We start from the raw sequence: 17576 nt of genomic DNA on the forward strand, positions 1-17576 counted from the left end.
AAGGGTCATATATAGGTAAGAAACACATAGTAAACTGATTTATTTGAATGCTTATCTTTCACATATATCCATCTTTTCATCATCCATTTTTGATGTTAGTGTCTTACTTGGAGTCAAAGCAGTTTCTTTGCTATGGTATGGTAATATAGGATGGAGAAAGAGTAGGCAGTAGACTCTGGAATCAGTTAGATTTTTATCAGTTCTGTTAGTTTTTATCCGTGAAGTTTTACTACCATTTAGGAAAATTCATGGTGTGATAGCTAAAAGTGAGGAAACAAAGGATTTTGAGTAAGATTGAGAGCAGGAAACCAATGATTTTTCTGTGGAGCAAAGTAGAGGGGAAAAAAGAAATATGCTCTGGAATGTTGTATCTTAAATGAAGCTAGAAGTTAGACTGACATGAAGAATTGCATTGTGGAGGAACAGCAAAGATGATGTTTGTTACTGTTCTTTTCAGCTGTTTTGGTTGATCTCTTTTAGGGAGAATCATCTGACTACAAAGAAGAAGAGAAGGACAGTGCTGGCAGAAAGCTACAAACTACAGGTGTTGAGGATGTGAAAAATTCTGTTTGTAATGATAGGCATGAAGTCCCACAAGCTTCAAAGAACAGCTCTGGTGAGAGAAATGTCTTTGTAAATCCTGACCCAAGTTCTTCATGTGAATATTAGTGCATAGAAAATGAATTCAAATGGTGATTGATTCCTATGATAGCAAAATATTCTCTTGCCTGTGAGTCCTAATGGGCATTGGCAGAGAAGGCAAGCAGATTGTGTTGCTTTAAATTCATTCTTAAATAACTGAAATTGTATGCCAAGCAATGCAATATGAAGCAAGTGCCATTCTTGATTTGTTCTGCATTCTCCCTGAAGTAGTCTAAACAAAATGCACAGATGAAAAAGAGAAGGAGGACTAGAATGTCTAGAGTGACAACAGTGTTCCCTTTTATGACAAGCACTGTCACATTGAAAGGCTGTGACTGATCTTGGCTGAAGGCAGGGGAGGATTTGAGTCAAGCTGAGAGAAAGCTGTTCCAGTGCCTCACCTTGTCCAGTTTTAAAATGTAGGTGATCTCTCCAGCACCATGTGTGTGTGCTTGAAAACAATACCAGCCTAGTCAGAGTAGAGCACTTTGATACTGACCTGAGGTCTGACAGTTGGAAGAGAGAGCACCATTTCCATTGTCTGTCTCCAGAGAGCAGCTTGTTTAAGTAGATGTTACTAGAGCACGTGTAGCTGCTGTTCAGATGCTGTGCAGGGGGCGCTGGCAGAACCTGCTGTTGTGCCTGTACCTGCTCATCTGTCTATGTGTGTTTTACCATAAGTGTGTGTTTGGCATAATGTAAGTAGTCACAGTTCAGACTGGAACCAGCAGGTGCCTCTTGTGGGATGAGTGTCCTCACAGGCATTCAGCTCCTTCCCCCTTCTTTATGTGCATGTGTCCGCACAATTGAATACTGAATCAGTTTTTCCTAATGTAATAGCTTAAATAAAAATAGGATAGTAAAATCTGGCTAGGAACCCTCTGAGACTGAACCTTAAATGGTCTGATAGTACAACAAAGGGAGCATTGTTTCTTGGTGGTTTTGTGGATGTTAGTGTGAGGAGATTTTGGATGATATTCCTATGGCACACCCTGTACAGTGGAAAGTGATAGTAAATTTTACTTTAATTCCCTACTGAAATTAGATTTTCAGAACAACTTTAGATATTGTTCTTAGTGCAAGATAAACATTCCTGAACTGAAATACATTTCTTTTTTCCAGATCTGCAGCAAAAACAGCAAGTGAAAGGAATAAAGTACAGAAAATACTGCATTGTTTGTAGGTCTGCATACAAATGGATGTAACTGATGACCTTGATTTAACTCATTCATCTGACACAACATCGGAGGATGTCAAACTACCAGCGTCCACCTAGAGAGAGGCTGTGTTGCTCTTAGAGCAGCTTACTGTGGATCATACAGGTATGTTCTAAAGTCACTTTTTCCTCTGAGATTACAAGTTTCTCTTTTAAAACATGTTGTCTTTGTGTGCACTCATGGGTATCTTTGTTCATTTATATTTAAGATAACACCTTCCCACCACCCCCTTTCACTGACCTACTTGTATACAGAAAAGCTGTTTTTCCTATTTGCTTCCTTTGCCTTTGCCTGAGTGGTGGTTTTGTCTTCTTCTAAATATATTTTTCTGAGGTGACACTAGCATGGCTGAAAGGCTCAGCTGTGCCCTGCAGTGGGTCCATTGTCACTGTCTGGCATGGTGTACCCCCTGGCCTCGTCTCACAGAGAACTCCCACTACCTAAACTTTATCACCTGCACCAAATCAAATAATTTACACATTAGAAAGTATTTATGCATATGTGCATCTTTGTCTTTTCTATCTCAAAACAGGTTCTGCTATTTTACTGAAAATTCAAGACATGCTTCTTAAATATGAACACATAATAGAGCATGAAAAAGATCAGTATGCAGCGGTCTCGAGAGAAGTCAGAACGTTGGAAATGAAAAGGAAAAATGAAAATTAATAGCAGAATAGACTCAAGATTTGAAATCCGTATTGGCTCATCAAGAAGTGGAATGGAAGAGTGATATCCAAAGCCTTAAGTATGTAATCTTGTGTTCTGATAATGTGTTACCTTGTCAGTCTTCATGTGCCAGAAGGTGCTGATGATACACATGGGATGGATGAGAAGCTTGTAGTCTTTTGATTTTCTGTATTTTGAATCCCATGGGCAAGGTATGCTATAAAGGAAGAATGAAAAACACCTGTATATTAGCACCATCTGTGATCATCTGGATGTTTTCACTTTTTTTTAATAGCAAGAGAAGAGAACAAGAGAGTTTGAATGGGAAAATGAGATTTATGAGAGAGGTGATATATATGAGATGTGTTTTTTGTCCTTGCAGTTTCTGTTGATGTGTGTTAAAAATCCAGGTAACTGTGACAGAGTTCTAAACTCAGAAGTGTTTAGAGAAGTATAGAGTACTTATTTGCTTGCATGTTTGTTTATTTGAAAAGTCCAATTCAGGGTTTCCCCATTCTCTGTAATCCTGAGCTAGACTTGGATGATGTGAGGTTTTTAACCACTGTTGCATCACTTCAGACAGGAATAGCTGGTACACAGTGTAGGAAGTTGAGCAAAAGCAAATGCAGAGCCTTGCTCTTGGGATGGAATATCCTCTTGTGATGATATCCTGGGGGTAGCCTGGCCAGGGAGCTTGCTAAGAAGACCTTAGTGGTCTTGCTAGAGCAAGATGAACATGGACCAGTAGGAGCTGGCAGCTGAGAAGGCAAATGGCAGCAGATCAGGAGATGGAAAGGAGTGATTACTTGCCCCTACTGAGCACTTACTGAATGTCATCTAGAGCACTGTGTCCAGTCTTTGGCCTTCTAATACCAGGGGCATCTTAATTGATATGTGTGAGTTCAGCAGAGAACTAGCAAGCTGGTCAGGGAGCAGGAACACCAGCCCTGTGAGGGGAGACTGAGGGAACTGAACTTTGAGTTGTGCTTCCTGGTATGTGGAAGAGGATTATGAGGAAGACAGAGCCAGTCCCAGCTTTGCCTCAGTTGGACTCTAGCAGTTTATCATGGTTTAAGCCCAGCTGGCAATTGCACCCCATGCAGCTGCTCACTCACTTCCCCACGAGTGGGATGGCAAGAAGAGAGTCAGGATGGTAAAATGGAGAAAGCTCCTGGGTTGAGATAAAGACAGTGTAATAAGGAAATCAAAAGCCATGCACACAAGCAAAGCAAAACAAGGAATCCATTCACCACTACCCACGGACAGGCAGGTTGTTCATCCATCCCTCAGAGAGCAGGGTTCCATCACATGTAACAGTTACTTGGGAAGACAAATGCAATCTCTCAGAATATCCCCCCCTTCCTCCTTCTTCTGCCCACTGTATATACTGAGCATGATGTCGTATGGTTTGGAAAGTCCCTTGTGTCAGTTGAGTCACCTGTCCCAGCTGTCTTCCACTCACAGACCCCTTGCTGGTAGGGCAGTAGGAGAAGCAGAAAATGCCTTCTTGTTGTGCAGATGTTGCTCAGCATCTAGGAAAAAAATCCATATTATCAACTTGAAGATCAGACCCATGTGAAGAAAATTAACTTTACCCTAGCTGCTATTTTTCAGAATTCCAAAGTATCTAACAAGTGTGAATAATTATTATTTTCATTCTTAAGAAATTGTGAAAGCAATTACATTTTAGCCTTACACTTATAGAAGCTTTATTCACAGAAGCTTTATTTCATTTTGTTAAATTACCCTATAAATTATATGTAAAGCTTTCTTCCTTGCAATATAAACCGTGGAAATACAAATCTTACCATCAATCTTTTGAACAATTTATTAGTGGCTGCTGCTACATTTTTTTGCAGAATTTCTAAAGAAGACTTGCACTTGCCAGCTCTGTCCTTATGTTAATACTACTTTTTTCTTGTTACTGTTGCAAGGATATGAGAAAAAATACTCAAAATAATTTTGAAACACAAAACTGCTTTTTTGTTTGGGTACCGTGGACCACTTCTTACCATGTTGGTGCTTACTGCTGTTTGTTTCAGTTAGTAAAGAAGTTAATATTCCTCAAAGATTTCTCTACAGATTATCTTCAAAATCAAGTTGCTGTTGTTTAGTTGAGATAAGAGATCCTTAGAGGTTTAAAGTCATTTCTAATATCATTAACTTAAACCCTCTGCATTTCTAAATAAGTTTTTGAAAATTGATCTCATTCCTGAGCAAATACAAACTGTGCTTTTCCTAGGGTCAGCCGTTGTTTAAGCCTTAGGCTTGTTAAAAAATTGGTGGGTCTGTCAGAGAGGTGATGTACTGTTTCATCAGCATTACCTGCAGCCACTGAATCCATAATATGGAGACAATGCTCATCATGTTAAGAAAATGTATATTAATCATAGTCAAGACATTGCTTTGATCGCTAAGACAAGAAACTCCCCTTGATCTAAGTGTCTGTAATGTCAAGATGACTTCTTCAAAAGTAACAGAAATGTGCACACTTCAGTATATTTACCTAGATAAACGTAAAAGTGATAAAACAGTCAATGGTTTATTTCCATATATTGTAAAACTGATGTCATGGATAATGGAATGACATACTAATTCTTTAAAAAGTTAAAACATAGAGTAAAAAATATAAAGTCTGAAAATATTTAACGTCTTTATGGTTTGAGTTGTTTTCTGCAAGTTCATAGTGTAGAATATATAATTTTTATGTCAGTCCTTTAGTTTCTCAATTATACTGTTAAATCCCAAGTGTACTTTGAAGCAAGAAGAAGAAAGGAGGCTCAGAGCAGAAACACTATATGAGAAAATAAGAGAAAAACTCAGTAGGAAAGAAGAGCAATATTGTAAAGAGATGGAGGAGAAACAGCAACTTGAGTTACAATCCAGGAATTTAGAAATGGAGCTAGTAACACTGAGAAAGCTCCTCAAACAGGTATATTAGATAATGACTTAAACACTTACCTTATTTCTGCTTCTTTGTAATGGGTGTTGTATTCCAGTGTGCCTGAAGAAGAGGTAGTACTTTGTTCATGGAAGAGGCATTGGATAACTATTGCCATGTTTTTCGAACAGCTGGTTTCCAAGTAGTCTGTTCCCTTTTTTCTGTTTGTGTTTCAAAGCTTGACTTTGAGTTATTTTTCTCAATTATAACAAAGCATTCTGTATTTCTTCTTAATTTTTCAGAAGAAAATTGAAGTTTGTAGGTGGATTATTGTAGCTGTGGAGAGCAAAAATATTTGCAAAAATAGAAGGGAGAGTAGGATAATATTGCTAGCTCTGATTTTTCTGAAGGTGCAAGTAATGGAATTGTATTATTATAGGTAGAAGATGAGCGTGGTGAAACACAGAGACACCTCTCTCAGGAAAAGAGTGCCAGAGCCCTGCAAGAAGGCATTTTGAACAATCACCTTTGGAGACAAAAGGAACTAGAAGAAGAGACAAGAAGAACTATAGGAAGAAGTTCAGATGTAAGCAGAATTTTTTCTAATTAATTAAATTTAACCATGTTTGTTATAAAGTTTTATTATAACTGAGATATTTTTTCTGCTTCTTGATGGAATATTTACAGTTTACCAGTGTAATTTTACTGTTCAAATATCTCTTCTGTTTACCCTTTTGTCTTTAAAAGTTCTGGAAAGCAGTATCAGTGCTGTATGTAATTACACTGCAGGTACAAGTAAAAAGCTAAAAGAAAACACCCTCTACACCATTTTTTAAACTGTCTTGTTTTTATTTCCTTGACATTTTATCATGACTTTTTAAGGTTTCTCACAGTGAAACACCTAGTTACCTACATCCAGACTGACCAGGAAGGAAGTTGTTTGACATGCTGTGTTCCCATTACTTGGGGTTTTTAAATTATTTATTCCCTTATCAAACTCAAAGTATGGAGTTCTTTCCCACCTCCACGTATTAAAAGTTTTATGAAGGAAGATCAGCAGTGATTTAAACTCTCTAATTAATAATAATTAGAATAATTGAAGGAGAATAAGCAATCATAAACACTATTAAATTCAAAAGAGTCTTGAAGAGTTGACTGAATTTACTAAGAATCTGAAATTCTTGGAAGAATTATTTGTTCTTGGCTGTGCTTTCCAATAAATATAGGGTGAATGTGTTTACATGGAAAAAAATTTGTATACTAAACAGGCACTATAAAAGACTCATGTATTCCAGGAATGATTCACCTGTATAGCAAACTCTCAGTAATGCTAAAAAAAGTGTTAAGAAGACATTTAAAAAAGAAAATAGCCTTTTGAGCCTGGTAAACAGAGATTTTTACCAGATTGGTAACACAGCTAAAGTAATCTAAAAGGGAATATTTTAAAGGCATGCATTCACAAGAAAGCACTGTCATTTCATAATATAATACTTTGTACCTGAAACATTTTAAATAATTTTATTATACAGTTTCTAGTTTACGGGGGGAAAAAGCATGATGTATTTGGCATGTTTATTTATGGATATGTTACGCTTTCATTCTGTACCTGCATTGGACACGTGAAATGGTTCATAGAGTAGCTTATGTCTTATCTGAAATTTTACTCTCATCTTTGAAGTCATGTTACAATGTTAGAAATGTTAAAATCCAATTTAATGCTGAAGTTATTTTTGTAGATTTATTTCCCACCCAGATATTTATTCATGTTCCCTGTCATTCAGGAATCCGACACTGAGAGAAAAAAGGATCTGTTGTACAAAAATCAGTTCCTGCAAGATGAGATTGCCATGCTAAGACTAGAACTTGATCAAATAAGACTTAGGCACCAGGAGGAAGAAGGAAAATATTTAGAGGAAAATGAGACTTTGAAAGAAAAAAATGAAGATCTCTAAAAAGAACTTAAGCTGGATGAGGAGGCCTGAACACAAACAGTTTTCAGTGCAGTGGACAACTGAACTTACTAAAGACAGAATCCGCAATGCTAACTTCCAAACTTGAGCAGACAAAAGAAAGCAAAGACAGACTAGAGACAGAAATTGAATCATTTCATTCCTACTGTTCAAGAGCTTGAACATCACCAGTCATGAAAAAGTGATGTGGAACGAACATTTCAGAGGGAACGTGATGAACGGCTTCACTTGCAAGACAAGCTCCATCATGACCTCTCAGATGTGCGAGAAGCCAACAAGAGCTTGTCCCAGCAGCTGAGCACAGCTGAAAGCAAAGCTAGCAGTCTAGAAAATGAGCTTCATCAGTTAAAACAAACGCTCAGAGAAAAAACACTGTTTTTAGAAATGGCACAGAAGGAATTGAGTCAAGCGCAGTGTCAGGCAAAGGAATGCGATCGTGCTCGACAGCTTGAGAAAGACCGAGTGAACAAACTTACAGCAGAGCAGGAATCCATGCAGGAGCGATTAGCCCAGCTCCAGAGTGAAAACCTTTTGCTCTGTCAGCAGCTGGAAGATCTGCAGAACAAGGGGATCATCAAAGAAAAAGTAGTGAATGATGTGCAAGATCGGTTTAATGATATTTTCAGCAAACTCAGAGCTGATACTGAAAAGCAAGTTTACCTAGTGGAAGAGAGAAACAAGGAATTAAATGCCAAGTGTATTGATTTAAGAGAACAAGTTTTCAAATACGAGACTGACAAAATAGAGAGGTTAAATACAGACTTCGAGCAATTTAAAGTTTTCCAGTTTGTGAAATTATTTTGTTCCTAAAGTAGATTAATTATAAGCCATATGCATAGGACCAGATGATGATGATTTATTCTGGTTTGTTGTGTTTCTGTTGAAATTGTAGTAAGGTTTTGGTAAATGGGATGTTACTGCTGGGATCCGAGCAGAGAGCAGAGCAAAGGTATCCAAGTCTGCTTTGATCAAGAAAGGTGATTCTTCTCTAGAACTTCTTTCCTCTCTTTTCCTTAGTCCATTTTTTGCCCTGTAGAATTATTTTTAGATATTTGATGATTTTTTTTTAAAGTATTGCACTGCTGACACAAGCGTGATGTAAAAGGAAGAATGTGGAGGAAGGAGGAACCTCCAGAAGGAGGAACACATTGCCCAGACAGTGGCAGCTCCACCCCTGTCCTGAGAATCTGGAAATGCTTCAGTGTCAGAACTGGAAGTCACAGAATAAAAGCCCTGATGTTTAGTTCAATAAAAATACTATAAAAAATACCCTAGGGACCAGCTAATGCTATAAAGAAAAATTAAATAAATCTGAACTGTTTTTAAGATAAATTCATACACCAAATTCAAATTTGCCTTCAAGAGAAAATAACTCCTACTTTTAAAATCTTATTAAAAGAAAGAATACAGTAAGAGAGGATTTTTCACTTATGTTTTAGGTTTTCCATTTGTTTTCCACTAGTGCAAGAATCACAAATAACAAGACACCTATTATTACAATAACTAGGAACACAAAGAAGGAATCAATCTGGAGAAGAATCCTTTTTGCAGTTTAGTGTGAAATCTCTTAAGGAGGTCTAGAAACAGTCCAGATGACCCTTCAGTTCACCTTCTCCTCTAGGCTCCCCTGCTTCTTGCAACACGTACTGCTCATTCCCACAAGAGTTCCCCACAGTCAGCTGCCATAAAAGATGGTGTCATTTTGAGCAGAGCTGGACATGAACACAATTCAAATCCTTAGTAGGAGACTTCTGAGCACACTAAATACTCATCATTGTTCTCTCCCTCAGTGTCTGTAGAAAACCATGTCTAAGCCTATTCCAAACTCAAATTTATTAGTATCTGAAACACAGCTGGCAAAAACTGTAAGCACAACAAAACATCAGACAACAAAGTGAATAATGCCATCATTAACTTTCTGCCTACACTCTTAATTTGTATAGCTGTTCACTGCTGAAAGGATGAAGGCTCCCATACCTCTCCATCAGGATGTTTGTCACACATTCTCTGCACTCAAGCACACCTCTGGGCAGGGCTGAAACGTGTGCTGTAGACTCAGAATAATTGATGTGTTGAGTTTACTGTATGGATGCATCAAACCCAGCCATAGGTCTAACTCTACAATACATTTGATCTCAAATTATTTCACTGCCATTACTGGAGTCACTGATAGACTCTCCATTGAAGAAGAATGCACAGCCTTAACACAGTTGGATTCTGAACATTTAGCACTTATAAGACGAATAAGATTGGAAAGAAAGGATAGTTCTGCCATCATTGCTGCCATCAATAAAACTTTCTACTTGTTTGTTTGGCATTGTTCTGCCTAATTTAGCCCAGGGGTGTCCCAAATACAGTCCAACTGAGGCAGTCCAGGACTGTGCTCTCAGGACCTGACATTTTGTGGCTATCCCCAGAGCAGGTGGCCCAGGACTGCACTCGAGACCCAACAGCACTGCTTAACAATAGCAAAGACACCTCTATAGTACCATCACTGTGTTCAGAACAAATCCAAAACACAGCCCCACCCCAGTCACTGTGAAGAAAATTAACTCTACCACAGCCCAAACCAGCACAATAACACACTTTGGCTCTTGCTGAGCAGTGCTTATCACAACTCAGGGAGTTTTCAATGTGTGATGTCTCAGTCAGGGGGGAGATGCACACAAAGCTAGGAGGAGGCATAGCTGGGACAGCTTACCCAACCTGGCCAAAGGGATATTCCACACCATAGAAACTGGGTCGAGTTAGTCAGTCAGGATGGGCTTGAGACAGTGTGTGGTGAGCAGCAACATTGTGGATCACTTGGTTCTTACAGGTTTAATTTTTTCATTTTTAAAATTACAATTTTTTTCTTTTTGTTTTGTATCAATGATGAAACTTTTCTTATCTGGACCCACAAGTCAGGGGTTTTTTGTTACATTTTTCTAATTCTCTTTCTCATCCCACTGGGGTGGAGGGGATGGTGGTGTGTATGCAGGGGGTAGTGATCACACAGCTGTGCAGTACCTCAGTTTGTGTCTGGGGTTAAGCCACAGTGTCTGGGAATTGAAATAATTTCTCAATGCATTGCAGTTGCAGTCCTACTGTAGCAGACATTTCTCCCTTTCTTATGGTTTATAATTTCCAAGTAGTTTAAAAGAAAAAGAAGGAAGACAAAGGTCTTATTTTGCATTTTCCTCAACTCAAATGAACCAAACCTAACAAATCCACTTGCAACCTACCTCACTCTACAATATCACAGTTTATTTCCATGGTAACTGAATATTGGTAGCCCAGAAAGAAGGAGCCAGCGAATTTATGTGGTTCTGAGTATGCTAGTAAGCCTCTTCTGAATCACAGTATCACAGAAGATTCTGAGTTGGAAGGGACCCACAAGGATGCATCATCAAGTCCAGCTCTTAAGTGAACAGCCCATGAAGGGACTGAACCCATAACCTTGGTGGTGGTAGCACCATTCTCTGACCAACTGAGCCAATCTCATGCAGTAACTCTTTTACCATATTGAAAATGACATTTCTTGTTCATCACTTAGAAGAAGCCACAAGAAATCCTTTGCACATTCTGAATGGAAAGCTGGCTGTTAATCCTACTGTGTGCATGGGATATGGTGTGTCAGGCTGGACTAGGAGCAAGTAAAACTGTCCCCACTTGACTCAGCAACTACCCAATGAGTGTAGAAGGCTCCAGAGGCAGCACACCAATGCACCAGCCCCAGCTGCAGCTCTGCACTTAGAGCAAAGCTGCTGAAGTCACTGTCTGCAGCACACATGCTAACTACCCTGTGCCCTTCAAAGCCTCAGTCAGCACTACTGAGACATGCAGTCCTCCCAGGCAGCTTTTCTAAGTTGTACCACTCCTATAAATACAGCAGTTGCAAAGCAGGTATGCCAAACCAGATGCTTAGCAGCATAATGTTATTAGCCCTAGTCTTTACTGGCACTTCCTTCCTGGCAGAAAAAATACACCAGGTGGTCCAACAGGGGAATTATCCATATTGGCAAGGGAGAATTTCAGACTGCCATTTTATACCTTAGCTGTACAAAGATTGTGAGCTAAATTATCCAGCTACAGTGAATCATGTTGAAGGAAAGTTGTACCTATAGCAGACTAATCCAAATACCAGTGCTTATGCACCACTTAAGTCACACTTAAGGCCTTTTTCGAAATCTTCCTGTGGTACACAAGTCTTGTAATGAAACGAATTCAGGAACAGGAATGAAACATTTAATGAAGACAGGAAAAGAATATGGCTGCTATTAGATGATACTGAGAAAACTACAGATAAACATAGAGAACATTGAACAGAAAAAGCAAGAGAATAGGAAATACAAAAAAAAAAAAAAAAGAAAAGAAAAAAGAAAAAAAACTAAACCACAAACCTAAATCCAAAAAGGAACTATAAAAATTAAATTAAAAATAGAAATAGAACAAAAGTAAAAACAAACACTTTGATGTCTTCAACAGCGCCCTGAGCCAATACAATTAAGGAAATAGTAGGAACAAAGATTGATAAAAACAGCTGACAGTTGCTTTAGTGACAGAGACTGGCTATTTCTTTTGCATCTTTTTTGGCTGGTAAAGAATGAACAGTTCCTGTTGTACCCATGTTGTGGCTACAGCCACGGGGCACCAGATGTGGAATCTGGAGCGGGGTTCTTTCTGACCCCCAGGTGCTCTATGGCACCTAACTCTGAGCTCTTAGGCTCTTACCTGTCAGGTAATCTTAAATAAGCAAAGCAGCTAATAGTTACAAAGTTATTTATTACAAAGCACATCAGTCTAATCAATAGCGAAAGCAATGGCAAACAATGGCAAAAGCAGCAGCAATAAGCAAGTGGTTGGAAGCCAGAATGGTTAAAGCAAGTGGCTAAAAGCCAAATGGCTAAGAGCAACAACTCTCCCCATACATACTGTTATATAGGATTTCTCCAACAGCTAAGATGCAAGCTCAGACCACTACTTCTTAACCTATTAGAATTCTAGTTTCTTAGCTCACCAGGTTACGTACGGAACTAGGCATAGAATCTATCTTGTTCTATCTAAGAAATGGAAGCAATATTCTTACCATTACTCTATTATGTCTAAGTCCTGTCTACAACTACAGGCCTACTGAAGACACCAATGTGTTTACAATCTTCAGCAGAATACTCTCTGCTGCTGTGGTATTTGAGGCCTTCCACTTCCTAAAAACACTGCAGTTCCTACTAAACCTTATTCAATGCCTACACTCTGATTCCTCTCTGAAGAATTCAGAGAGACCCTAACTCACTGACTCCAACACATGTGACCCTGTGACCCCATCAGCATCCCCTTATCTTTAAAAAGTGAATTTTAGCCCATCCAGCTATCAAAGTCACTAACTAGAGCTGACATTGTAATCAGAGGGTTTTTTATTGATAACATTCTGAAATATTTGACATGGAATTAGGGTCTCCCGGTCTTAGCTGGGGAGTAATCTGCAAAAACAAAACTATTTGTGGCTGAGCATGTGTCCACTTGAAAAGTTGAGATTGAATCCTCCTGAGAGCACAGAGATGACTTGTGTTTACCCCGTGTTGCCATGTTGTAAATGAAAACTTGCCTTTCTTCTAAGATGGCTGCAAGAAAACAAATAGATCCAGTTAAAAAATGCACTTTGCTTTCCATTTTTCTATTAAATCGTCAGACTGACAATAGACACATTGTCAAAATGGTTACTAATGGTAATTTCCTAATACTCATAGAAACTTAGGGTTTGCAACCTGAACCTACTTAGCTGTGGTTTCAGCAAAAGAGCATTTTTCCATTTTTTAAAATTATTGTTGTTATTGTTTTGGCTCTTCTTTCTAGAGAACAGGTCTAATAAAACAGAACACTGCTAATACACTGAGAATCAACTAATGAAAGTGACTGCACATCAGTCACCTCAGTACAGGAGAATACTGCCAGAAGCAAACATTTGATAAAGCTGTGAAGATTTATTCCGGAAAGGGAAATAAAAATGTTATTGTATGCACCATTCTTAGTGATGAAGGAAAAGAAAATATTTCAAAGGGCTGAATCACCTCCCTAAAAAGTGGTACTATATTCCCCTTCCATTGCAATAAATATTTTTACTGCTAGCCATGGTGAAATGCATTCCTGTTTGAATTAGGTTTTGTTTGCTATCTGTTTTTCGAGTAGTTTCTAAAGATAGGAAGAAATGTTCTGGAAAGGTGTTCCATTAGCCAAATACCCTATGGCATACTGTACCATGGCATCACCCCCAAATTATATGGTAGCTGAACTACCCAGTGGCATCCCTGTAGCAGTACAATGTTGAGAATTACACCAAACTTAACAAGTATTTTGCTTTCTGTACTACGTTTTCACACAGGCCGTCTGCATGCATGTCTGTATGCCTCTGTGTCGGTGCCAGCTTAGCCCCATTTACCAGAAAGTAACTTTCTGAGTCTGCCATGGGTGTTACGGAAACTTCCCGGTCTGACCATTCCCAAAACTGGCAGTCACACACCCAGGGCCAAAGGCTTTCCCTGCTGGAAGCGCAGCCCCTGCACGGCTCCAGCGACGTGAGGGGCCCGCGCTTGACACACCTGCCCACAGCCCCTGCTCACAGTGTCTGACCAGGCTTCCCTACCGCTCCGGCCCCGCCTTTCCCACAGCACAGTCTGACATCTCGCTCCGTATTTCCGTGCAGTATCACAGGAACGGCTCGAGCTGCTGCCTCCAGAGAGCACCTACATGAAGAACCTCTGGGCTTCTACAGCCGTACGGTCGCCTCCTGACCCAGCCTCTCTCCTCCGCTCGAGTCTTCGGCTTCATCCCCCCCACCATGTGCTTTAGATGTGGATATTGGCTGCTGTTTTTTATTTGGAATACTTCAAGGTCACTTTTGGGGAAATCAGAACATACCCAAAACAATCCACAAATATATGCACTTTACGTCATGTCTAGTCCTTTGTGAAACAACTGTCCCAAAGAACCACAGATTTATGTGCTATGGACTTTTTGCATGTACCACCCATGCCAGGGACTCAGTTCCTCAGCAGTAATATGGATGGATATTATTGCTATCACACTTACAAAATGGTGGGACTTCAGCATGTTTCACATATGGAGTAACCAAGAGCAGGTCTCTATGTGAAAAGTATGTGAATTTCAGTATGTGAAAAGAACATATTTTAATAGCCTCATAACAGGTGCTAGAACAAATTATGAATAAAGACAAACCTAGTTCCAGTTCATACCCTGATTCAAAAGTGGACGGAAGCCAAGGAAAATGGCCATACAACCCCTACAGTGCAGGAAATTCCTCTAATGCATCTTGGCATCACTGTTGTGGAGCTGTTTTAAGTACTTGCATGTCCAACACACCTGATGCATTTCAGAGACTCAGCATACCTAATGGTTATGGGAGGCACTCATGAAACACACATGCCCATCAAAATACATATTTTCATTTTACAGGCTCTACAGTCATAGAATTGCAGGATTGTCTAGGTTGAAAACATCTTTAAGGTTGTCAAGTCCCATTGTCAACCCAGCCCTGCCGAGTCCACCACTGAATAATGTCCCTGAGTGCCACCTTCTGCACTTTGAAATGTTTTAAATAGTCCCAGGGATGGTGACTCAGCCACTTCCCTAGGCAGCCTCTTCCAATGCTCGACAAACCCTTCTGTGATGAAGTTTTTTTCTTCTTATCCAGTACAAACCTATCCTGGTGCAACTTGGAGCATTTCATTTTCTTCTCTACTTGTTACCTGGGTTAAGAGACTGACCCCCCACCTGGCTACAAGTTCCTTTTCAGATCATCATGGAGAGCGATAAGGTCTCCCTGCTGTTTCCTTTTCCCTAGGCTAAACACACCCAGTCGCCTCAGTCATTCCTCATAAGACTTATTACCTTCCAGGATACATCCCTAAATCAGCAACCAGGCTTCCATATGATCACATACTCCGGTATTGCAGCCTTGGAGCGATCATCTCGAGACCTCCGGCGGCCGCCGCCCGCTCGGACTGGGATCCGACCCCACCCTGAGCTCCATTCCGGGGAGGTGTGCGCAGCAGCGCCCTGGCCATGCGTGAGGGCAGAGCCCAGAGCGAGAGAGGCGAGAGCTGCTGGAGCGCTGCCGCAGCCTCGGGCCCGGCCGGAGCAGCGCGGACCGTGCCCAGAGCCCGGGGCCGGCCGAGGGCAGGGAGAGCCCCGGGGCCGCCCGAGGTCAGGCAGGGCCCGGGGCCGCCGGCCGCCTCACGGGCCCGCGCAGCCTCCTTCGGGGAGCCCGCCGAGGCCGCGCCCGTTCCATAGGTGTCCGCCCTCGGTCGTTCCCCGCGTGCCGCGGGCTCGCGTGGCGCCGCAGGCGCGTGGGGGACGCGGTTCTCTCGTTGCCCGTGGTTATGCTGCTGCCGCGGTTCTGTTGCTGCCGCGGTTCTGCCGTTCCCCGGAGCCGGCGCTCAGAGCTGTCTAACCCTCTCTGGGAGCAGCAGCTTGTTCCGCGTTGGGAGCACTGCGCGTCCGTGCCGCCGTCTCGGAGGCTTCTGGCCGCAGCCACCGCGTGGGGCGAATTCGTCTGCGTTTTGCTTAGTGCCTGTCCTCATCCCCTTTATTTCCTTGTCCCTGTCCCCATCCCCACCCGGAGGCAAGCAGCGCCCGGGTGCTTCCTTGCTGCCGGGTTGCCCCCAGCAGGGCCATGGCGTTTCACGCCCTGCAGAAGAGACTCAGGGGGCTCTTCAGCGATAGGCGACAGCAGTCGCCATCCAGCAGCCCGTCTGGGCAGCCCTGTGCCACCGCCAGCGGTGCCGCCGAGCACAGGGAGAAGGTCCAGGGCAGGCTGCACCGCGCGGCTGCCCGCGGCGACCTGGCCTGGCTGAGACGGTGGCGCTGGTATTATAAGAGAGTCGGCATCGACCCGCCAGACGGTGAGTTCTGTGGGCCACGGAGGGGACACCTTGGCTGCTTGTGCAGGCGCTGCTGCGGCGTTTTCTAAGCCGAGCTCCACTAGTTCTTGGCAGGCTTCTCGTAAGGGAAAGGCAGAACGAGAGCATCAGCACGGTGCTGATGACCAACCCCCCCAGCAGCTTTGGATGCCATGTGCAAGCAGCGCTCTTAAGGCCGTGGGTGGGATCGCGTCCAAGCTAATGGCTTGAAAAGCGAGATTTGTCCTGTCAGCTGCACGGGAGTGAACTCTAGAGCTTTTCACGGCTTGGAGCTGCCTTCTCGGCTCGAGCACTGTTGGAAGTGCAGGCTGCCGGCCTGCCGCTTTGCCGTGGTGTCTCTGTAGGGCTGTTCGCAGCTGCTCGGACCTCGCCCATTCTCTTCTGCCCGGTGGCTGATGCAGCAGCAGCAAGTGGGAGGAAGAGAGGCTGGGCAGGGTCCCCAAGGCTGTGTAAAGACACTGATTTTATCATCTTTTTTTCTGTGTTGAGACTATCTGTATTATTTTTAGGACGCCTCTGCATCTTGCTTCTGCAAATGGCCACGCAGATGTCATTCGATATCTAGCAGGAAAGAGCTGCAAGCTGGATGTGGCTGATAACTTAAAAAGAACTCCACTGATGAGGGTAAGTGGACTGTGTTCTGATCTTGTAAGTGGAGCTTATTGACAGTGCATTACAGGAGAGGTGTCTTGCATGATTCCTTACACAGAAGGGCCATAGAAGCATGCATGTTGTTACCTGGTGTGGCTTAGGCCTCTGTTAGCTAAATCTTTGAAGATGTCCTTCAATTCCAACATTCAGGAGATGAGCGAGTTGTGACAAGAGTGACACAAAAATGTTGAAAGTCTTCCCCCCTTTTTTGTGTGTTATTCCCAGGCAGTACAGTGCCAGCAAAAGAAATGTGTGTCTGTTCTGCTAGAACATGGTGCTGACCCAAATCTGGCAGATGCTGATGGCAACACTGCCCTTCACCTGGCTGTCCTGTCTGGTAACACCACTAGCAGGGCTGTTGCTTGAGCATAATGCCAGTAGTGATGCTGAGAACCAGGTAACCTTGGCATGCGGGTAAAGCTTCTCTTTTGAGCAGGTGCTGAGCTTCTCTTTGTTTTTCTAATGGAGATTCTCTCTTCTTTCAGGAGGGATATACCCCCTTAAATCTTGTCTCCAAGCAGCATGAAGAGATGCTGGAGTGTCTTCTAAAAAAAGCAGGTGATGGGTATGCTGCTGAGCAGTGTGAAAGGTGAGGGATTTGCCTAAACAGTACACAGGCCTCCTCAGTTGTCAG

The 17576-nt window shown here is 42.0% G+C and overlaps 2 protein-coding genes across 4 annotated transcripts in view; one reads left to right on the plus strand and one right to left on the minus strand.

The window, feature by feature from the left end:
* The first annotated feature begins 1807 nt into the window (after positions 1-1807).
* LOC130248680 (ankyrin repeat domain-containing protein 26) lies at positions 1808-7358 on the plus strand. 3 transcript variants are annotated; one of them, XR_008839678.1, is made up of 4 exons: positions 1808-1964; positions 2392-2604; positions 5846-5992; positions 7188-7277. XR_008839678.1 is itself a non-coding variant. In XM_056482599.1 (3 exons), exons 1-3 carry the CDS (start codon positions 5377-5379, stop codon positions 7356-7358), a joined length of 399 nt encoding a protein of 132 aa, XP_056338574.1. In that variant the 5' UTR covers positions 5280-5376. The 3 variants fall into 3 exon arrangements, 1 of the variants encoding a protein (XP_056338574.1); XR_008839679.1 differs by lacking the exon at positions 2392-2604; XM_056482599.1 differs by lacking the exons at positions 1808-1964; positions 2392-2604 and adding an exon at positions 5280-5457 and having other exon boundaries at positions 7188-7358.
* Positions 7359-7848: 490 nt separating this feature from the next.
* Positions 7849-17576, minus strand: part of FGD4 (FYVE, RhoGEF and PH domain containing 4) — a 161909-nt gene continuing 152181 nt past the window's right edge. The window contains exon 18 of the mRNA XM_056482588.1: positions 7849-7931. Within this exon, the coding sequence (XP_056338563.1) occupies positions 7849-7931 (83 nt within the window). The remainder of the gene's footprint in view (positions 7932-17576) is intronic.

The sequence above is a fragment of the Oenanthe melanoleuca genome, chromosome 1A (assembly GCF_029582105.1).
Source record: "Oenanthe melanoleuca isolate GR-GAL-2019-014 chromosome 1A, OMel1.0, whole genome shotgun sequence".
In the NCBI taxonomy this organism is placed as follows: domain Eukaryota; kingdom Metazoa; phylum Chordata; class Aves; order Passeriformes; family Muscicapidae; genus Oenanthe; species Oenanthe melanoleuca.

Excerpts from the sequence above, each read along its gene's own strand:
- LOC130248680 (XM_056482599.1), top strand. The coding sequence starts at position 5,377 with ATGGAGGAGAAACAGCAACTTGAGTTACAATCCAGGAATTTAGAAATG. Across the intron at positions 5,458-5,845 it reads TGAGAAAGCTCCTCAAACAG|GTAGAAGATGAGCGTGGTGA; the intron begins GTATATTAGATA and ends GTATTATTATAG. Across the intron at positions 5,993-7,187 it reads CTATAGGAAGAAGTTCAGAT|GAATCCGACACTGAGAGAAA; the intron begins GTAAGCAGAATT and ends CCTGTCATTCAG.